The following is a 22759-nucleotide window of genomic DNA, read 5'->3' on the forward strand; positions in this document are numbered from 1 at the left end:
CTGCCCTCCCCCTTTCTCCCTTCAGCCTCAATGGGCGACTCGTGCCTCTCTCTGGCTCCTGTATCTTGAAGGGCAAGTTGGCAGGCAAGCGGCACCGCTACCGGGTCCTCAGCAGCAGTGGCCCTCAGGCTGGAGGAGGAGCAACCCTGCTGGCCCCGTCAGCAGAGGCGGGAGGGGGACTCACCTCTGCCCCGGCGCTACAGGGCAGCCTGAGGATTTTTGAGGGTCCCCAGGAATCCCTAACAGGGACCCTGCTGCAGCCCATTCCAGCAAATCCCCCACCACAGATCCCCCCGGGCCTGAAGCCTCGGTTCTGTGCCTTTGGAGGCAGCCCACCAGTCACAGGGCCTGGGTCAGTCTTGGCGTTGAAGTCACTGGCTTCCGGGAAGAGGAAAAAGAAGAGGCATGTGCCAGAGGCCTCAGTTCCTCAGGAGGCAGTGAATGAGCCTGGGGCCCTGGAGGTGGACGTGGGGAAGAAGAAAAAAAAGCAGCAGCTGAAAGACCTGGAGGTGACAGAGCCACTGGCAACAGAGCCTGCTGCTGAGATGTTGGAGCCTCTGGGAGCACTGTCCCCAGCCACCACCAAGAAGAGGAAGAAGAAGCCCAAAGAGGTAGAAATGGTCAAGCCAGAAATGGGGGTGCTGGAGTCAGAAGAAAAGACAGTGGAGCTGGAACTCATGGTTAAAAGTGAGCCTCTGGAAGAGACAGTCCTATCCCCCAGCAAGAAGAGGAAGAAGCAGACGGGGACAGAAGGGATGGAGCCGGTGGAGGGGATGATAGTTGAGCCTCAGCTGCAGATGAAGATGGAGCCACAGGAGGAAGCCATCCCACTGCCGTCCTCGAAGAAGAAGAAAAAAGAAAAGGGGTACAAAGTGATGAGGGAGCCAGGGACTGAGGTTATAGAGCCAGAGATGAAACCTCTGGAGCTCCCAGGGGAGATGATAGAGCCTGAGCTGCCACATGAAGTGGAGCCACAGGCTGAGGCAGTTCTGGCATCCCCCAGAAAGAGAAGGAAGAAAGAAAAACGACAGAATGCAATGACGGAGCCAGGGACGGAGGTGGTGGAGCCACAGGAAGAGGTGATGGAGCCCGAGCCTCAGGCAGCTCTAGCATCCACCAAGAAAAAGAAGAAGAAAGAAAGAGGGCACAAAGCGACAGAGCCAGGGACTGAGATGACTAACCCACAAGGTGAGATGATGGAGCCTGAGCTGCCACATGAGGGGCAGTCTGAGGCCGGGGCCGATCCGGCATCTACCAAGAAGAAGAAAAAGCGGGGCCGGGAAAGCTGGGTGCCAGAGACAGCATCCCAGGAGGAGATGCCAGAGCCGCTGCTGAATCCCGAGTCTGGGGAGGTGGCTCCCACGGGACAGGAGAGGGAGAGGAAGAAGAAGCCGCAGCAGGATCCCGTGTAAGTCTCCGCCAGCGAAACTGATGACTGCAACTCAGACAAGCTGAAAGTGGCCACCTGGGCCATCAGAAGGCGAGAGCAGAGAAGACCCCCACTCCCACTGACCACACCAGCACACCAGCCTGAGCCTGGACCAGGAAAGTGCTTTATTGTTACACCAAGGGCCTCCTTGGCAGCAGAGGTCATCGGGGCACTTTCAAGAAGGGCTCGTGTAAGACATCAAACAACCTTCGAGCCTGGAGGGGAGGGAGAAAGAAAAGGAAGCGGTCATTAAATGAGCCATTTGTTTGATACATCAGAGTGGGCTTTTGGTTCTTTTCCTCCTAGCTTGGAGGGGACTCGGGGGGCTAGGAGAGAAGTAGCCTGATCTGGATTCTATCCCAGACTGGCTGTGTGAGGTTGGGCTGGTCCACACCCTCTCTGGGCCTCCGTTTTCCCCATCTGTAGGAGAGGCACTGTGGGCCTTCTGAAACCTCAGAACTTTGGGGTTTGAGGTCCCATTTATTTGGGGCTCCCTCCTGCCCCCAAACCCCTCAAGCCCATTCCCAGGGCTCTTACCTTCTGGGGCCCCAGGCCTGGGCACAAGGCCAGATCTTCCCGCGATGCAGCTATGAGCTGTTCCAGAGACTGAGGAAGGTAGGAGCGAATGATCAGGGGAGGTGAACACAAAACTCTCCCCTGCCCCAGCTGATGAGGGGTGTAAAATATTCCTGGAAGGAACTGATATCCTGCAGGAGGGCAGGGGAGGCAGGAAGGATGGGGGAGAGGACAGGGAGGTAGAAGGGACGCAGGGGGCTTCCTCAAAAAGCAAAGGGGGTAGAAATGCCAGTCGGCACAAGGGAATTGTTCGTTACCCCAAAAGTAGTCAGGAGGGTCTGACTGTCCGTTTTGTTGACTGACTTCACGGTGGTCAGACATTCAGTCACCTGGAAGGGAAGGAGGGGGCAGAGGTGGATTGGAAGAAAGGAGAACAAGACTGAGTCTGTGAGGGCGGCACTGGGTCGCTGCTGTATCCCCAGACTGCCCTGCATGCGGGAGGAGCTCAGTAAATGCTTTGGGGGCATGTTTTTTGATTGTGTTCTGATGATTAAAAGGTCATCTCAGGGACTTCCCTGGTGGCACAGAGGTTAAGAATCCACCTGCCAAGGCAGGGGACATGGGTTCGAGCCCTGGTCCGGGAAGATCCCACATGCCACGGAGCAACTAAGCCCGTGCACCACAACTACTAAGCCTGTGCTCTAGAGCCTGCGAGCCACAACTACTGAAGCCTGCTCACCTAGAGCCCATGCTCTGCAATAAGAGAAGCCACTGCAATGAGAAGCCTACGTACCACAACGAAGAGTAGCTCCCGCTCGCCACAACTAGAGAAAGCCCGTGCGTAGCAACAAAGACCCAACACAGCCAAAACTAAATAATAATTAATTTTTTAAAAAAAAGGTCATCTCAGAGTGATCCCCAACTAGCTGAGAGGGTGTTGGTCATGTGATTCGAAGATAAACGCCATTTATCTTGAGTTGGTTCTGCCCTGGGCACAGACCATAGGCTCTGAAGTTGGACCCGAGTTCAAAACCAGGCCCCGCTGCTTACTCCCTGTGACACCCTGGGCAAGGGAACTGACCTCTCTGGGCCTCTGTTTGCAGGCAAATGGGGGTCCTCATAGTACCCACCTCAGGGGTGGCTGTGGACATCCTCCATTACTCTATCATTGGAGCCCAGATTCAACAGTTCGTTCAGCAAATATTCCCTGAGCACTCACTGAGTGTTCAGTGGTGCTGGGGACACAGCGGGGATCAAGACAGCCCCAGCCCTGCCCTCCTGGGGCTCCCAGTCCAGTTCGGGAGACAAATCAGTTCCAGACATGGTGACCCAGATAGGGCTGGGACTGAGGGAGCCCAGCGGGGGGCCCTTGACCTGGCCTGGGTATCCGGGAGGACTTCCTGGAGAAGGAAGCATTAGAGCTGAGATGGGGGAAAGATGGGATTAGGCATCTAATCAAGGCAGAGGGAACAGGCACAGAGAAGCGACAGAATGCGGGGGCAGGGGGCAGACGGGGCTGCCGGGTCAAACAGGCAAGGCCTTGGAGAGCGTGGTGAGGGCACTGGGGAGCCATGGGAGGGTTTTGAGCAGGAAAGGGCAGGATCAGGTTTGTGCTTAGGAAGACCCCTCTCGCTGCTGTTTGGGCAGGAGAAAGGACTGGAAGCTGAGGGTGGGGTCGGGGAGGGAGAGGTATGACTCGAGATCAGAACTGCAGCTCATACCCCCAAGGAGGAGCTAGGGGGAGGCCCAGGCAGGGAGGTGAGGTGGCCTCACCCGGGAGACGAAGTCCTGCTCCAGCTTTTCCATCAGGAGGTCCGCCGGCTTCTGCTCGTAAGCCTTGTATGTCTCCAGGTACCGCCCGGCCTCCTCAGGGCTGGGGTGAGAGACATTCGGGTCAGGGGAAGGAGGGGTCATGTTTTAGATTAATTTCATTTGCTGACTCCAAGAATTCCAGACTCTAATGTACAGAGGAATGAATGTTCTCAACCTCCCCCAAGATGCCCCCTGGCGGTAACCCTTGCTTGGTGCATCTTAACTCATCTTTTCTGACTAAGGGCCAGAGGATGGGAGCCTGACCAGTTAGGTTCAGGCCCCACTTCCCACCTGAGTTACCCTGGCCAATGGTTTTCATCTCTCTGGGCCTCGGTTTCCTCATCTGTAAAGTGGGGGACAATTGACAATTAAGCGAGTCCACGCTAAGTGCCACGCCTGGCGCTTAGAAGTCTATTTAAGAAATGTTAGCTCTTCTGGGAGGGAGGTCGGTGCACAGAGTTTGGCCGGGTTCGAGAGAGAGAAAAACCAGAAGTACCATTTCTTTTCCCAACCACAGGAAGACAACCTCATGAAGCAGTCAGCTCCCACTACCAAGAAAAATGGAGCTTTGAAGGTCTTTCGTGTAGCGCACCTTCAAAAGGAAAGAGCTCCGGACCCTGACTGCTGAATCTTTTACCACAACTAACCCAACTTCACAACCGCCATTCATTTTCCCATGAGGCACTGGGGTTTTTTTGACACATAATTAACTGTTTCAAAGGTAGTTGAAACAACGAAATCATTAAAAGGGACTGTCTGTGTGTGGAATAAAGGAACAGGAAAAAGCTGGTCTTTTTTCTCTTTGGAACTCGAGGATATTGAGTTGAGTGGAAATAAATAAAGTATTTGTCTTGAGGCATTTTCTTAGCCTTCAGAGTCTAGCTAGTGAGCAATGTTTGTTGATTAAACGTTGATTTATATTTTTGAAAGAAACACTCAGTTTTCTAATTCTGTGTTTTTTCCATGGGCTTTGTTGCTTTCCTCTCACTGTAGCGGGGATTATTATTGTTATTGTTATTAATCATTTGTTCAGGACACACAAGTTAGCGCGCTGTATCCACAGTACAACAGTACAACACAGTATCCACTTTTGCTCCACAGTACAACCAGGACGTCCTTCCACATCCACAGACGGAGGTCAATCTCATTTACTTAATGGGTCCAAAACATTCCCTAGTTTGGACGTAAAGACATGGGAAATATACCCTGTGTGGGGTCCCAGCTGCATTCCAGGCACTGTCCAAAGCCCTTTATGTTCAGAAGCTCTCCTGAGAGATCCTATAAGGCAGTTATTTTCAATCCATTACGCGGAGGGGGAAACAGACCAGCATTGCCCAAGATCACACGGCGAGGAGGAGAGACAGCTCCTTCAGTGGGTCTGTCTCACCTGGCTGGGCTCTCTATACTCCACTGTGCTACTTCCCACAGCAAAAAGAGCAATTTTTATACTTGCTTTTGTTTTAATATACAATTAATACATAAATACATTTTTCCAAATAGTCGAACAGTGTAGAGGTAACACACCCCCAGGGAGGGCACAGAATTACAAATACATTTACCCTTTGGCCTAAATACCCATTCCTGGGGTTCAGGGCAGTAGTGGGAGTGTTGCTGGTACCAGCAAAACCTTGGAAATCCACCCAAGTGTCCACCATTAGGGGGCTACAGAGCTGGTCCATCTACACGGTAGAATATTATACAGCTGAAAATGAAAATACTATATAGCTGAAATAGCAAATGAATTACCAAGATAGGAGGAACCTTAAAAGCCTATTGCTAGGACTTCCCTGGTGGCGCAGTGGTTAAGAATCCGCCTGCCAGGGCTTCCCTGGTGGCGCAGTGGTTGAGAGTCCGCCTGCCGACACAGGGGACGTGGGTTCATAACCCGGTCCAAGAAGATTCCACATGCCGCGGAGCGGCTGGGCCCGTGAGCCGTGGCCGCTGAGCCTGCACGTCCGGAGCCTGTGCTCTGCAACGGGAGAGGCCACAACAGTGAGAGGCCCGCGTACCGCAAAAAAAAAAAAAAGAATCCGCCTGCCAATGCAGGGGACATGGGTTCGAGCCCTGGTCCGGGAAGATCCCACATGCCGCAGAGCAACTGAGCCCACGTGCCAGACTACTGAGCCTGTGTGCCAGACTACTGACCCTGCGCTCTAGAGCCCGCGAGCCACAACTACCGAAGCCCGTGCTCCGCAACAAGAGAAGCCACCGCAATGAGAAGCCCACGCACCACAACAAAGAGTAGCCCCCGCTCACCGCAACTAGAGCAAGCCCGTGCGCAGCAACGAAGACCCAACGAAGCCAAAAAGGCACAGAGCTCCGAACCCTTGTAAATTCCTAAGTGATAAGAACGCCAGGAGCATCTTTTGTTCCTCTGAGGTGACTCTGGATGGCTCCTGGATGGGGGCTGGTAGCCAGAAAGTCCAAGCCAGGATTAGAAGCTTGGAATTTTCAGCCCCACCCCCGATCCTCCAGAGGGGAGAGGGGCTGGAAATGGAGTTAATAAGTGATCATGCCTACGTGAGAAGCCTCCATAAAATCCCAACACTAGTACTGGGGTTTGGGGAGCTTCCAGGCTGGCGAACACATCCGCACCGGGAGAGTGACACACCCCAGCTCCACAGGGGCTCAGGCCCCTCCCAGACCTTGCCCTGTGTGCCTCTTCATCCATGTCCTTTATCATATCCTTTAATGAACTGGTAAGCAGAAGTAAGTGTTTCCCTGAGTTCTGTGAGCTGCTCTAGCAAAATAATCACACCTGAGGAAGGGGTCATTGGAGGTCCTGACCTATAGCCGGCTGGCCAGAGCCCAGGGGATCACCTGGGCTTGCGACGGGCGCCTGCGCTGCGTGTGACGGGGCAGCGCTGCGAGCCCTTAACCTGTGGGATCTGACGGTATCTCCAGGTAGACAGTGTCAGAACTGAGCTAAACTGTAGGACACGCAGCTGCCAGAGAACTGCTTGGTGTGGGGAAAATCCTCCACATGTTTGGTGGCCAGCAGTGAAGGGCTTTGTGTGAGGAGTAAAGGAGACGCACAGGATGAAGAACTGGGCTTTCCAAACACGAGGAGAACTGTGGATTTTTCTCTTTCAGCTACATACGGTATGATTCCAACTATATGACATTCTAGAAAAGGCAAAGCTACAGAGACAGTAAAAAGGTCAGAGGTTGCCAGGGGTTGGGGGAAGAAAGGGATGAAAAGGGCAAGCACAGAGGACCTTTCAGGGCAGTGAAATTATTCTGTAAAATAGTAACTGTGGACACATCACACCCATAGCATGTAAACACAAAGAGAGAACCCTAATGTAAACTGTGGACTTCAGTTAATAATAACGGTATCTCAATATTAGTTCATCAGTTGTAACAAATGTACCGCACTAATTAATACAAGATATAAATAACTGCACAAACTGTGCAGGGGGAGAGGGGGTATGTGGGAACTCTCTGTACTTTCCAATCAATTTTTCTACAAACTTAAAATTTCTCTAAAAAAAAGTCTATTAGTTTTTTTATGTGGACACTATATTAGAATACTACACAGCTATAAAAAATAAAAAATAATGAGGCTGCTCTCTACACTGATATAGACATAGATATAGATATAGAAATGACACGACCACACAAGGCACAGAACAGTATATATACTAGGCTTACTTCTGTCTAAGAAAGAAAATTAACATGTTTTCACACGTGTTTGCGTTTTATAGAAACGTTGGAAGGAAATAAAGAAACCAACAATAATGGTGACCTGTAAGGGTGAGGGGAGTAGAGTGGGAGGGAAGGGGCAGGAGAGAGAGACTTTTAAGGGCATACACTACCATTTATATATATACTGTATACACATATACAGTATCTGAAAGCAATATAAAAACGGTATATATATATATATTATACATGTAGTTCAAAACTCAGAAGTGATTATATATCTTAATATATATACTTATGTGATATAGGTATATATTATATATACTTATAAAATGTTATATAACTTACATAAATGTATTATACTTATATATTACTTATGTGTATACTCATATATACTTATATACACTTATAATATTTATATACTTACATTTTATAATACTTATACATACTTATATATACAGTATATATATAATCACCTCTGATTTTTTAACTACATGAATATGCTACCTATTCTTTAACAAAAGAAACTAACCATTTCACATTCAGAAGAAAAGAGAAGGGCAGAGGACAGAAGTCTCCCTCCCCTCGGGACCTCCCCTTGTGCCATTCCCAACGTTCAACACTGTTCACAGCTTGGAGCCCCTGCAGTTTGTTCACATCTGTATCTGTTCATAAACACGGCTCACTTTCCTTCCTTTTATACATAAATTAAACTATCACGCTCTTTGGTCCTGCAGCTTACTGCACGGATGGTGCCAGGAAGGCCCACGCCACTGCGGATCTGCACACCCAGGGAGGGATGATCGAAGGGGAGACATTCCGAGTGGGGGAATTTCTGCGTTGAAGAGTGTGTCTACTTCCTGTTTTAATAGCCAGTGAAGTCTCCTGCCAACCAAACATGCAGGTGCCCCTTTCATATTATCCATCTGACATTTTCACCAAATTAATGGGTGAAAAATAACGCCTCATTCTTTGAAAATTTACTTTTCCTGATAAGCTGTGTGGCTGATAGTTTTTTCATGTGTTCTTGGCAACCTGCGTTAGACGTTTAAAAACCGGGCTATTTTTTTCTTACTGAATTGTAAGAGGCTCTTTATATATATATATATATATACACACACATATATACATATATTTGCATATATATGTGTATATATATATACACACATATATATGCAAATATATGTATATATACACGTAAATATGTAATAAATGTTTAAATACACTCCTATGAATATAAACATTTATATATATTTGAACTGTATAAATATAAAATTTATATATACATATATAAATTAGGGATCATAAGTCTTTGTTTTATATATATATAACAAGTATTTTCTCTTAGTTTGTCACTTGTCTTTTAACTTTGTTTACAGTATCTCTTACCATCTGGAAGTTTTAAATTTTTAATTTACTCAAATTGGGTAACCTTTTCCTTTATGGTGTCTAGGTTTTGGGTCTTGTTTTGGAAGACTTTCCCTACCACAGGATCATAATAAATATATATATATTTTATAAGATTTCTTTGAATACTTTTACTGTAGTTTTGCTTTTTGTGTCTATAATTATCAAGATTTTGTTCTGATTATGGTGTGAGGAAGGGATGTCTTCTTTTCCCTATTGGAGAGCCAATGAAAATAGTCTTTAGAAACCTAGACTTGAAATTAATTATTCAGCCAGATTTTATGTCTAACTCATAAGTGCCTAGTATGGTCCTGGGATTTGATGTACGTCAAAGATATTAAGACCCTACTTTACAGATAAAGAAACTGAAGCCCAGAGAGGCAGTGCCTGGACCAGACTCACACAGGGAGCTCATGGGAGGAAGAAGGGCTGGGAAGATTTGGGGGCAGAAGGGGCAGTAACTCTCAGGATAGAGCCTGACCTGGGAGGGGGCCTCCATCTCACCTCCAGGCGAGGATCAGGGTGCAGTCGGCCAGGATGCACATCTTAGCCAGCTCCTTGAGGGCCTGCTGAGGGTCTTTCTGAGCAGAGAAGAAAATTAGAATGAGGGATCTGGGAGAAAGCAAAGAATTATAGTCTTGGAAGCAGAGCAGCTTAGGGTGCCAAGAGCCTATCACTCAACTGACACTCCCTAATCTCCACCTGGGTCCCCGCCTGTGCAGGACCCAGCAGTGACCGGGACAGCCCTGGCTGTGCCTTCCCGGGACTCACAGTGTGATGAGGGGGACAGACAGTCCCCAGTCAGTGATGACTCAAGAGTGGCCAGCACTGGGGTGGGAGAGCCAGAGGAGCATCTGTCCTACCTGGGGGATTAGGGAGAGCTTCCTAGAGGAGGGGATATCTGAGCTGGGACCTGAAGAAGGATGAGGAGTGAGGGCAACAGAGAGCAGAAAAGGGAATTCCAGGCATAGGGAACAGCGTGTGCAAAGGAAGGGAGGGGAAAGGCTTGAGGAAGTACAATTCACCACTATGGGATGGAGGCTGTGAAATGAAAGGGTGATCACGTGGAAGCTTAAAGATGAACCAGGAGAGCTGGGCAGGGATCGGGTGACACTGGGCCTCACGGGCCATGGAGAGCACTGGGGGATCACGGAGGAGTTGGGACATCAGATCTGTGTGCCAGAAGACCCCTCTGACTACTGCAGGGTCGAAGCTGGAGGCCACAAGACAAGAAAAGAGGCTGGGGCAGGGACCCAGGCAAGAGGGGAAAGGGCCTGGATCAGGGCCCGGCTGTGAGGATAGAATGAAACAGGTTCAAGAAGTATTGAAGTGGCAGAGGGCAGGGCCTGGTTGAAGGGGGAGTGGGGAAGGAGGAGACGGGTAATCTGACCCTCCACCTCCTGGCCAACACAGCTGTCCATCTCAGATGTGAGAAATTCCCCACTGGGGTTCCAACTTGCATTTCTCCTTAGAAGAGATTCAACAGTCTACCAGGCAACCGGGAGGCCCAAGGCTCCCCATTTCACAGATGGGGGCAGTGAGGCCAATGGAGGAGTGACCCCTGCTTACCACATCCACCTGGACGAGCAGGACCCGCAGGGCGAAGCTCTTCCCCAGGCTCTGCAGCCGCCCATGGATGTAGTCTGGGTGGAGGCTGTGGTAACGGAGACTGCGGGGCGGGAGAGGGAGGGTTGGTAGGTCTCCAGCTAAGAGACGCCAGAAGCCCTTCTCCCCTCTTGCTGGAAGGCAGAGGGCTTGGGGAGCACAGGCAGATCTGAGGCTCAGAGAGGTTAAGTGACTTGCCCAAGGTCACCCTTCAAGAAAGGGGCATGAGGGGACTGGCAGTGAGGGATGCCTGGCTCTGACTCCCTGGAAGGGTGGACCCCCGGATTCTTCACCTAGGAAGAGAAGGACTTTAGGTTTCAGGTGGAGACCAGGAAACCCTAGAGAGTGTATACTGGGGTCAGGGGGTGGTGCTGCACAGCTGGTCTTGGGAAGCAGGGCCCATCCCCGGGACTGCCTGCTTTGACCAAGAGGGCGCTGGCACGGACGGGGTGGGGTGGCTTTGCCACCCAGGAACAAAGGGACATCTCTGCTATAGCAGCTCTCATACATTGCAGGGAGGACAGGAACTTAGAAGTTTCACTTCCCCTGTCTGGAGAGGGGTCGCCAGGAGTGGAGGGAAACTTATTTAACTGTGGCGATGGTTACAGAAATCCTGGCTCCAGTCCTGGTGTCCAGGACATCAGTCCCCCTCCTCCCGCAGCCCCAGAGTCCAGGCGCCCGGCCCCTCCTCCCTCAGACCCAGGATCCAGGCCCCCGGCCCCTCCCCCCTCAGACCCAGGATCCAGGCCCCCGGCCCCTCCCCCCTCAGACCCAGGATCCAGGCCCCCGGCCCCTCCCCGCTCAGACCCAGGATCCAGGCCCCCGGCCCCTCCCCCCTCAGACCCAGGATCCAGGCCCCCGGCCCCTCCTCCCTCAGACCCAGCGTCCGGGGCCCAGCTCTTGCTTCCGACACCAAGATCTCTGCCTCCCACACAGGGTCACACCTAGGCCCGGGCCGTGCCCAGAGGTCTCCCACACAATGGCCGAGAACACCCAGAGCACAGCCCTCGCAGGCCATCTGAGGGTGGGTGGCCCCCAGAGCTCACCTGAGGAAGAGGGCACAGGTGCTCTGGCCCAGCACGTAATCGGGAAGCACATCGCCAAACTCCCAGGGCACGTTGCGCACAAACCTCAGCACGGGGTTGCCCCTCTGGGGGAGGGGGAACGGAAGCCATTAGCAGAGCGGCCCTGGGCCCCCGCCACCCCAGGGCCCCTCCCCCACCTCCTGCTTTGCACCCGGGGCTTCTCCAGCTCCGCCCTCCTCCTCTCCCCAGACTCCTCCTCCTCCGCAGCCTGGAATGTTCTTAGTACTGGGGCTCTGACCTAGGCCCCTCCTCCCTGGCCCTAGGCCTTAACTAAAGGGTCCCTGGGTCTCTCTCCAGCTCAGCCCTGTCCCCAGCCCCAGCTCGTGTGTCCTTGGTCCACTGGACACCTGTCCCCAGGGATCTACCTCACTGCACTCGGCACTGGCCTCCACACCTGCTCCCCCTCCCAGCCCCAACTCAGGGCCGGCCCCACCATCCAGAGACCCAGGCCTTGTCCTACAAGCTTCCCTCTCCCCCTCATCCACCAGGTGGGACATCTGCCTTCTAAGCATCCCCCATGAATTCCTCCCCCTCCACTGCCATGGCCTCCACCCCACCTCCTCCTGGTCTCCTGCCCCAGTGGTGTCCCCTCCTGGCCACCCTCCAAACAGGAGCCAGACAGCTCTTCCTAAAGCACAAAGCTGCCCCTCTCCAGCTCTAAGCCCTGCCATGGCTTCCCAGTGCCCTCAGGAGGAAGCTCCTCACCGTGGCCTGCGACCCTCCACAGAGTCAGAGCCCCGAAAGCCTGGTATCTGCCCAGCAGACTCCTCTCTCTAAACACCCCTCACAGACTTTCCTGGTGGCACGGTGGTTAAGAATCCGCCTACCAATACAGGGGACACGCGCTGGATCCCTGGTCCGGGAAGATCCCACAAGCCACGGTGCAACTAAGCCCGCGAGCCACAACTACGGAGCCCATGTGCCACAACTACTGAAGCCCACGCGCCTAGAGCCCGTGCTCTGCAACAAGAGATGTCACTGCAATGAGAAGCCCGCGCACCGTGACAAAGAGTAGCCCCCGCTCGCCGCAACTAGAGAAAGCCCACGTGCAGCAATGAAGACCCGACGCGGCCAAAAGAAATAAATAAACCCCCGCCTCATGCTCTACCCTGTAGCCCAAGACCAAAATACTGTGAGCAGGTCAAGCTCTAATCTATTCAGGTATCTGAGTGCCTACTGTGTGTCTAAGTGCTGGGGATACAGCCGTGACCAAGAGGACATAGATCCCTGCCCTCGTGGGGGACACAGACATTAAACAAAAGCATCTCAGGGACGAACATGTAATTACCAAGTGAGGTGGAATTCAGCTCTAATAAGGGTGTGGTATCTGCTCTCGGGGTGGACTGTGGAGTGGTCAGAGCAGCTGGGGTGGGAAGGGTCTGCAGGGCTCCCAAGTCCCACAGGCTCTGGGCCATCTGAACCTGAGCCACTCGGAGCCATGGAAGGGCTTTGGGCAAGGGAGGGGCGGAATCCAATTTTATTTATTTTTTTAAATTGAAGCACAGTTGATTTACAATGTCGTGTTAATCTCTGCTGTACAGCAAAGTGATTCAGTTATACATATATATATATATATACATTTTAAAATATTCTTTTCCATCACGGTTTATCACAGGATATTGTATATAATTTTCTGTGCTATACAGTAGGACCTTGTTGTTTATCCCAATTTTAATTTTTAAAGAAGTATTTTGTCCACTTCACACCCATTAGAATGACTGAAATCCAAAAGACAGACAATGACAAGTGGTGACGATATGGTGAGAATGGAACCTTCATCCACTGCTGGTGGGAATGTCAAACGATGCAGCCTTTTAGAAGACAGTTGGGGGTACCTGAGAAAGTTACACATACAGTTACCATGCGACCCAGCAAATCCACTCCTAGATAAATACCCAACAGAACTGGAAACATATGTTCACAGCAGCATTTTCATAATAATTGAGAGATATGAACAACCCGAACGCCCGTCAATGGCTGAATGGACAAAGTGGCACGTCCATGCAATGGAATACTATTTAGCAACAAAAAGGAATGAAGTACTAATTCGTGCTACAACATGGGTGAACCTTGAGAGCATTATGCTAAGGGAAAACAACTAGTCATCATTTGCTAGACATTTGGGTTGTTTCCACTTTTTGGCTATTGTGAATAATGCTGTTGTGAACATGTGTGTACTAGATTTTGTGTGGACGTAAGACAGTGGTCCCTCAGTATCCACAGGGGATTGGTCCCAGGACCCCCTGGATATCAAAATCCACAGATGACGTAGTACAGTTGGCCCTCCGTGTCTGCGGGTTTTGTATCCATGGTTGCAGAAGGTTGACCGTATTTTCATTTCTCTTGCATATATACCTAGAGGTAGAACTGCACGGTCATAGGATAACTCTATGTTTAAATGTCTGAGGAACTGCCAGGCGGTTTTCCAAAGTGACTGCACCATTTTACATCCCCACCAGCAGTGTATGAGGGCTCCAACTCCTCCAACACTCTCCCCACCCTTGTTATTGTCTATCCTTTTGATTCTAGGGTATGACGTGGTATCTCATTGTGGTTTTGGTTTGCGTTTCCCTGATGGCTAAAAATTTTGAGCATATTTCATGTTCTTGAGTCCCATTATTATCTCTGTACACTGCTGCTCTCTCCTTCCAGAATGCCAGTCCCGTCAATGGCAGAGACTTTATCTGCAATCTCCAGAGCTTAGAACTGCACCAGGTAACCTCTGAAGATATTTACGGATTGTAAGTGGGTGAACCCCCATTTTAAAGGCTCAGAGGGGTTAAGTCACCCAAGATGATGCCCAAGATGACACAGCTACTGTGTGGCAGAGTGGGATTCAAACTTGGGCCTGTGTTCAACTGTTTTTGAATAAATGGACAAACCTGGGGACAGGAAATGTAGCTTCAGGAACACCATCATGCCCCCAACCGTAAGAGTTGGGGTGCTATGGACTGAATGTCTGTGTCTCCCCAAAATTCATAGGTTGAAATACTACCCCCCCAATGTGATGATATTAGGAGGTGAAGGGAGGTGATTAGGTCATGAAGGTGCAGCCCTCATGAATGGGACTAGCACTCTTATAAAAGAGACCCCAGAGAGCTCCCTCACCCTTTCCTACGCTATGAGGACACAGTGAGAAGATGGCTGTCTATGAACCAGGAAGCGGGTCCTCACTAGACACCGAATCTGCCAGCGCCTTGATCTTGGACTTCTCAGCCTCCAGAACTGTGAGAAATAAATGTTCGGTGTTCAGACCGCCAGTCTATGGTATTTTTGTTACAGAAGCCTGAACAGACTAAGACATGGGGCATACTCAACCCACACACGCTAGTTGAATGGATGAATGGTGCTGTTGACAGCATAATGGCTAGAACTCAGAACTCCTTCCTTGTCCACTAGAAAGCCCTCCCTATAACCACGTTTCCCACCAGAAACCCCAAAGCCCCACTTCTCCAGCCCCCTCCTCACCTGCCGGGGGCTCACAATGATGCTGTTGGATTTTGCTCCTGGTTTGGGGGCCTGGTTGGGGGTCTCTCCTGCCAGGGGTTCTGGCCCTATGGGGCGTGTGGCTCCAGGCCCTCCTGGAGGTCCTGAGATGGCGTACTCGGCGTAGGTCTGAGGAGCCGGCTGGGGGGAGGTCTCCACAGTGGGCAGGCTCCGTGTGGATTTGAATAAGGGCTTGGCCTGTGGGGAGAGGTGTGAGAGGGCATACAAAATCTGAATCTAGCCACTTCTCCCCACCTCCTCGGCCTCTACCCTGGTCCCAGCCACCATCTTCTCTCCCTTGGGCCACTGCAGTCACCTCCTCACCAGTTACCTGCCTCTGCCCTCACCTCCCACAGTCTGCTCCCCACACTGAGTCATATCATGTTCCTCTTCTGCTCAGAGCCCTTAGGTGGTTCCTACTCAGAGTAAAAGCCAAAGCTGTCACTTCAGTCCTCAAGCCTCGTAGAGATCTGCCCCTGCCCCCTTGCCTCAAGGACCTCACCTTCTACGCCTTCCCCTGGCTTTCTCTACCCCAGCCCCACTGGCCTTCCTGCTGCCCTAAAACTTATCAGATTCTCTCTGACCTCAGGGCCTTTGCACTGGCTGTTCCCTTCCCCCCGATGTTGCATAGCTCACTCACTCACTTCTTTCACATTTTGGCAAAGGCATCATCTCCTCCAAGAGGCCCTCCCTTGACTGTTCTATCTAAGGTAGCTCTTCTCCCCCATCACACCCTCTATCCTTAGCCTACTTTCTTTTTCTTCCTAGCACACAGGTGGCAGCCACTACTTATCACCAGGCAATTGTGTTCCTGTAGGATTGAGATCTCTGTGTTGCCAGATGCTTTATTTACCAAAAGATGTCAAAAGTGCAGATTTCTTTAAAATTGCCAAACCTTCCAATTCTCAACTATCAGCAATAAATTCACTCCTTGCAGAACCAGGGTTCTGGCCATGTAAAACGTATCTCAGGACTACTTCCTGGCTGCCAGTTTGCAGCCGCTGCCTTAGCCCTCCTGACCATGACATTTTACTTTTTACAGGAAACTGATACTTGCAGAAGGCAAAAAGACTGTCTTCTCAAAGTGACCCAGGCCCCAACATTTCCTAACCCACACTGTGGTCCCACAGGCCCCTTCCTGTCCCCCTTCCTCCCAACCACCCCCCAAGCCTCCCAGCAGTCCCCCCATCTCCTAGTCCTACCCCGGGAGGAGGGACCTCATCCTCGTCCACTGGAATGAGGAATTTCTTCCTTGTGGGTGGGCCAGCGGGCTTCTCCACTCTCTCTTCGTCCATCGCAAGGTACTTCTGGGGGCCTGAAAATAAAGCCGTGGCGTCGGGCGCCAGCGAAGCATCGACAGTCCCCAGAAGGAACCCCCAGACACAGCCGTACCCCCAAAAAAATTCCAGGGGCTCCATCGCGTCCAGGTCCAGACATCCAGGGCCCCAGGTTCTATAAGGCCCCGCCCCATCGAGCCTCCACCTACGGCTCGCCCCGCCCCTTACCGGGACACACTTTCCTTTCGCCACACCCTTCAGGGTCCCACCTTTCTATTCTCCCCGCCTTCACTGTTCCCCGCCTTCCGTTTGCCAGGCCAGACCACTGTCCCCAACCCTCCGTCCACCCCGCCCCCAAGGCTCGCACCAGGATGCCTTTCCCCCGCTCAAACCTTCCCTCGCTCCACCTTCTCAAACTCTCAGACATTGTAACGATTGATTGGCTTCTGCATCTGCCAATCGCCACCGGCGGTCTCAACCCCACGCCCCTCTCAACCCAGCCCCGCGGTCTCAGCGTCCCGAGAACTCACCTCCTCGCCCCCGGGCCGCGAAAGAAAGACAGGAGAGAGATCGAGGCGTCCCACCGCCGGCGCGGCCAGCGTAGCCCCAGGCTGGTCGCACTTCCGGCCTCTCTAGCCCTCCAGCCCGCTCCTGACGTTCCCCAAAGGCGTAGAGCATCGAGAGAGGCGGTTCCTCGCGCAGCTCTCTATGGTTCTGGAGGACTGCGGAGGTTTGGGTTTCGAGAGAGCTGTCCGCCTCTGGCCCTCAGCGTCTCCCGTTGCCGAGCAGTTTGATTTCAGTGCTCTTATTGAGCTCCTCTTGTGTGCCTGGGCTCTGGGCAGGGCTTAGTGGAGAAGGGATGGCGGGTAATCAAACTAGGTTCCTTCTCTCAGTACAGACTTGGGTTTGAATTCCAGCTCTGTCATTGACTTAGCCTCAGTTTCCCCATTCACTCATTCTCTTATTCCACATACATTGCCCCAGATAACGATAGCCCCGCTCCGCCCTTCTGGAGCTCACAACGCATTGGGAGAGACAAACCCTTTCCCAAACAGTGACGATCCAGAGTGGACAGGGCTGGCTAGGAGACCCCAGAGGGCCCGGGAGGGGGGTGGGGCAGGGAACACCTAATCCAGCCCGAGGGCGAGGATAGAGCTTCTTAGAGAAAGGGACATCTGAGCAGAGACCTGGTTGATGAGTAAATATTAGTCATTTCCTGAAAGGATAGTATCACACTGTTCTAACTTGCAACTCTCTGATTACTAAGGAGAGAACATCTTTCTGTGAGTTTATTGGTCTTTAATAGTTTGTTTTCTGTGGGTTGCTTGCGCATATCCTTTGACCATTTTTTCAATGGTTGTATGCCTTTTTTTATTACTGTTAATGTGTCAGAGTACTTTATGGATTCCAATTCTAATTGTTAGTCAGTTACACATATTCCAAATATTTCCTGCTAGTTTGCACTTTATATTTTAACTTTATTTATTTATTTTTCTCACACAGAAGTTCTTAGTGTTTATTCACACCTATTTATCAATCTATCCTGACTTTTGGTGTGTTTAAGAGGCTTGCCATACCCCAAGGTCATATAGTTTATCATTTCTTTTAATACTTTTCCTAGTTTTGATTTTGTTTCTTTCATCCATATGAGACTTATTTTTGAAAATGTACTAAGGTAGGAATTTACGGTAGATATACCTAATTGTCCAGATACCATTTATTTTAAAAGCCAGTCCTGGGAACTCCCTGGATGTCCAGTGGTTAGAACTCAGTGTTTTCACTGCTGGGGCCGGGGTTCCATCCCTGATCAGGGAAATAAGACCCCTCAAGTCATGCAGCTGGGAAAAAAAAAAAAAGAAGCCAGTCCTTTCCCTGGTTTTGATATTCCACCCTTATCATGTGCCAAATTCCCATGTATACACAGGTCTATCTCTGACATTTCTATTATGTTTCATTGATCTCTGTATCTGTCCCTTGCCTCCATGCCAGTTTAATTATTTCATTTAGATATGTTTTGATATCACATGAGGCAAGTCCCCCACCTCTGTTCAGTTTCAAATCTGTCTTTACCATTCTTGTCCATTTTCTCTTCTAGATGGATGTTAGCAGCTGCTTTTCTAGTTCCCTGAAAAATCCTATTGCGATTGAGATTGGAATTGCACTGAATTGATGGATTAATTACAAGAAGATTGACATCTTTTTCATACCCATGAACATATTGTCTCTGTCTCTCCATTGATTTTGCCTTTTGTTAGGGACCTACTGTAAAAGATTTTTTTCTAATTAATTTTTATTTATATAATTGGTTCATGGTATTAGTTTCCTAGGGCTGCTGTAAAGAAGTACCAAAAATTGAGTGGCTTAAACCACAGAAAGTTATTCTCACAGTTCTGGAGGCTAGAAGTCCAAATTCAAGGTATTGACAGAGCAATGCGCCCTCTGAACGCACTAGGGAAGGATCTGTTCCAGCCCCCTCTCTTAGCTTCTGGTAGCCTCAGGCATTCCGTGGCTTGTGGATGGCCATCTTCTCCCTGTGTGTCTTCACACTGTCTTTCCTCTGTGCATGTCCGTCTCTGTGTCCAAATTTCCCCATTTTACAAGGACGCCAGTCATACTGGATTAGGGATCACCATAATGACCTCATTTTAACTTGTCTCTGTAAAGACCTTATTTCAAAATAAAGTCACATTCTGAAGTAATGGGGGTTAGGACTCAACATATCTTTTGGGGGGACACGAGTCAACCCTTAACAATTTTCTGTTACTTCTTATAAACTTCTTCCTTCTGAATTCATTTTTACTTCTTGCTAGAGTACATTCTCTTCAACTTTTTCAGAGAACATTCTGGATAGAACATTTCTGAGTCTTGCTCATCTGAAAATGTCTTTATTTGACCCTCACAAATGGAATCTCAAATTCTGGGTTCCTAGTTATCTTTCTTGCAAAGTTAGAAGACACTGGTGCTCCATTTGGGTCACTAATGGGAAGTCTACCATCTCCCTGATTCTCCTTCCTTCATAAGCAGTCTCATCGCTGGGTGTAATTTTTCCCCAGGATCACTTACTAGCAGTGTGACCTGGTACCAGCAACTCAGTTTCTCTGCGTGCGTCAGTTTGCTCATCTCTAAAATGGGGATAACAATAGCATCACTATTAGGAAGATGAAATGAGTTACGTGTCAAGTCCCTACATCTTTACTTGGCATGCAGTAGGTGAAATATTCAGGTTTGTCATAAAAATAAAATAGTCCTTGACTAAGTCCTGGGCAAGCAGAGGCTGAAGCCGTTGTGGCCACCGCTGTAGCACAGTGCCCAGAAACAAGAAGGGGCTACGGAACCATATGTTGCATGAATGAACAAAGAACAGAAGCAGAATCCGGCAGCAAGCGACTTCACCACTGGGAGCCTCAGTTTTCCCATCTGTAACTGCTGAGCTTGTGAGAATTCCATAAGACCATGGAGCCCCGTCTTGAAATCCATGGTTCACTCATTCCTTGAATAACTACATATTGAGCACCCACGGTGTGGCAGGCACTGGGGACACAGCTGGCGGCAAATTGGACCAGGTCCCTGCCCTGTGGTGCTGATAGTCTCATGGGAGGCAGACCATAAGAAAGAAACCCACAAATAAGAGTTCCAGACAGTCATACACGCTCTGGAGACGATAAAAAACAGTGACGTGAAGTAGATTATGGGGGAGGGGGCCACACGGTCACAGGAAGAGGGGCTCTATAAATAAAAAATACATATATTACCATCAACAATATACCCATCAAAGCAGATAGATAGCTTACTATGAGCTAAATCCTCACAGTAACCCTCCCCTTAGGTATCAATAGTTCATTTGACAGATGAAGGAACTGAGGCCCCAGTGACATAGAGAAGGACTATGAAAATGTGTCTCTGAATCCAAGGGCAGAGAGAGCTTCTAGAAGGAAGCCAGTCTGGGTGGGACTCAGTTTCTCCCGTTGGGGAATGGGAATTACCAAATAAACCTGCAAAGCGTGCCTTTTCCGCCAGGGGGCGATGGCGCCCCACAAGAGGATTTGGGGTGTAGAGGCGCCGGGGACCGCTGCGCCAGAACCCACCCCGGGGCAAGACCCGTGAGAAGGCGGCGGGCTGCCCTTTCGTTTCTCCCGACTCGTTTCACTATCGCAGAAATGCGGCAAAGGGCCCGCTGAGCGCGGTTCAGGTAACTCTGAGTCTATTTACGTTAGTTAAGGGGGAGAAAAGTTGTCCTCGGTTCTGTAATATATTATATTTCCAAGTTTGATTCCTATACTCTTCCCAAATTTAACTTTCAGATTCCGGATTCGCATCTTTCCGGCTCCCAGAGTTGCGAGTTCGAGTCTAACAGCTGTCCGTACTCTTATTTCCCCGTCCTTCTTCCAAACGCTCCAAGTTCAAATTCCAGTCCCAACCGAAGCTCCCGGGCGACTCCTCGAGTTCAGACCTTGCTCCACTCCCAAACCTTCCCCTAATCCCAACTTCGAGTTTCCTCTGCGCCTCCGAAGGATTGGGGTGGGGATGGAGAATATGGGCACACTTCGCCCCTAATTCCACCCGAGTGACTCTGGGCGGGGGGCATATTGCCGCCGGACCGAAGGCTCTGTTAGCGGGGGCGCGGCCGAGGGGCGCAGTGACCCGGCCGACGTCCGCACCCGCCTCTAAACTTAGCCGCGGTGACGCGCGGCCCGGAGATCGCGGCGGGTCCAGGGGACGCAGGGGCGCCCGAGCGGAGGGGGAACGGCTCTGCTCCGCGAGCCTCTATTTATAGCGCCTGGAGCCCGAAATAGCGCGAAGCCTAGCGGCCGGGATGACGCGGGAGCCGCAGGGGGCTGACTCACCCGGCCCCAAGCAGCGGCCCCCGGATGGGGGACAGTGGAGGCGCTGGACCCGACCCCGCCCCATCCCGGGCACCTCTTATGCTGGGACGTCCCAAGTTTCCACGGGGCACTGTGGATGGATATGCAGCAAAAGGAGAGATTGAGGTTAGATAAGAGGTGGGACGTCCCTAAAAAGAGCCCAGAATTGAGGAACTAACTTTACACAAGAAGAGGGCTTGGGGGACTTCCCTGGTGGTCCAGTGGCTAAGACTCTGCGCTCCCAATGCAGGGGTCCCGGGTTTGATCCCTGGTCAGGGAACTAGATCCCACATGCCGCAACTAAGAGTTCTCATGCTGCAAAGAAGATTCCAGCGTGTCGCAACTAAGACCCGGTGCAGCCAAATAAACCAATATTAAAAAGATGAACCAGATATACACACGTATTTCTCACCAGCAACAGGACTGAGGCATCTTGGGGGCAGAGAAATGGACACAACCGGCCAACCATCAGGCCACAGCTGTCCCCCTCTCCACTGGCCATGGCTCCTTGCATGCTGTTCCCACTCCCTAGAATGCCTTTCCCTGCCTCCCCAGTCTTAAGAACTCATGCTCCTCAGGGACCTGGTGCTAAAGGCAATGCCTCACAAATGAAAACTCTGTGACCCATTGGACTGGGTACCCCATGAGGGCAGGGCCAGGCCCTTCTCATCCATCACCATGTCCCCAGCACTGCCCAGCACAAGATAGGGCTCTGGAGAAGTTAACTGCATGAATAAGAAGTGTTGGTAATAAAATAAAATGACGTTTCCCAAACTATAATAGCAAATGTTTATTGTATGCTACATGCCAGGTGTGAGTCAGGGAGTTATTTCCTATGGGTCTCACTACAACCTTAGGAGGGAGGTACTTTTATTATTTTCATCATCACCAACCCCATGTTAGAGATGACGAAACTGAGACTCAGAGAATACCTTGCTTGTAGTCAGAGCTGTCTCTCGAACCAGGTCCCATGGCCCCAGAGGTGTTCAGTTCCCCAGATACTGTCTCTAGGCCCTATAGAACCCAAAGGTAAGGAGTGATTCTTAAAGTGCAGTCCACAGAACCTTGGGGGGTTCCCCAGCACTCTTTCAAGAGGTCCCCAAGGTCAAAATGATTATCATAATAATACTAAGACACCTCCCTTTTTTCACTCTCACTCTCTCCTGAGTGTTCAATGCAACCTGCAAAATATCACAACAGACTGAGCACCCAAGCAGAGGTGAAGACCCAGTTATCTTCTGTTGAACCAAACATTAAAGTGGGGGACTTCCCTGGTGGCACAGTGGTTAAGAATCCGCTTGCCAATGCAGGGGACATGGGTTCGTTCGAGCCCTGGTCCGGGAAGATCCCACATGCCAGGCAGCAACTAAGCCCATGTAGCACAACTACTGAGCCCACGTGCCACAACTACTGAAGCCCGCGCACCTAGAGCCTGTGCTCCGCACAAGAGAAGCCACTGCAATGAGAAGCCCGCGCACCACAACAAAGAGTAGCCTCCACTCACTGCAACTAGAGAAAGCTTGCGCACAGCAACAAAGACCCAACGCAGGCAAAAAATAAATTAATTTTAAAAAAAACCTATAATGAGATACTACTTCACATCCATTAGGATGGCTAAAGTTTAAAAAAATTAAT

At 50.6% G+C, this 22759-nt stretch overlaps 2 protein-coding genes across 3 annotated transcripts in view; one reads left to right on the plus strand and one right to left on the minus strand.

Moving 5' to 3' along the window:
* Window positions 1–1701, plus strand: part of POLR1G (RNA polymerase I subunit G) — a 2772-nt gene extending 1071 nt beyond the window's left edge. For both annotated transcript variants that reach the window (XM_027079864.1, XM_027079865.1), the window contains one exon: window positions 26–1701. In XM_027079864.1, the coding sequence (XP_026935665.1) occupies window positions 26–1412 (1387 nt within the window). In that variant the 3' untranslated portion in view covers window positions 1413–1701. The remainder of the gene's footprint in view (window positions 1–25) is intronic.
* On the minus strand, window positions 1535–17848 carry ERCC1 (ERCC excision repair 1, endonuclease non-catalytic subunit). Its single transcript, XM_027079876.1, has 10 exons — window positions 16793–17848; window positions 16188–16300; window positions 14968–15183; window positions 11461–11564; window positions 10379–10478; window positions 9314–9390; window positions 3719–3818; window positions 2263–2334; window positions 1967–2035; window positions 1535–1644 (listed from the first exon to the last, which is right to left on the minus strand). The coding sequence occupies exons 1-10, from the start codon at window positions 16938–16940 to the stop codon at window positions 1591–1593; spliced, it is 1053 nt and encodes a 350-aa protein (XP_026935677.1). The 5' UTR covers window positions 16941–17848; the 3' UTR covers window positions 1535–1590.
* Window positions 17849–22759: the final 4911 nt, after the last annotated feature.

Source organism: Aethalodelphis obliquidens, unplaced genomic scaffold, assembly GCF_003676395.1.
Source record: "Aethalodelphis obliquidens isolate GAN/ISIS:26980383/991018 unplaced genomic scaffold, ASM367639v1 scaffold43, whole genome shotgun sequence".
NCBI classification, from domain to species: domain Eukaryota; kingdom Metazoa; phylum Chordata; class Mammalia; order Artiodactyla; family Delphinidae; genus Aethalodelphis; species Aethalodelphis obliquidens.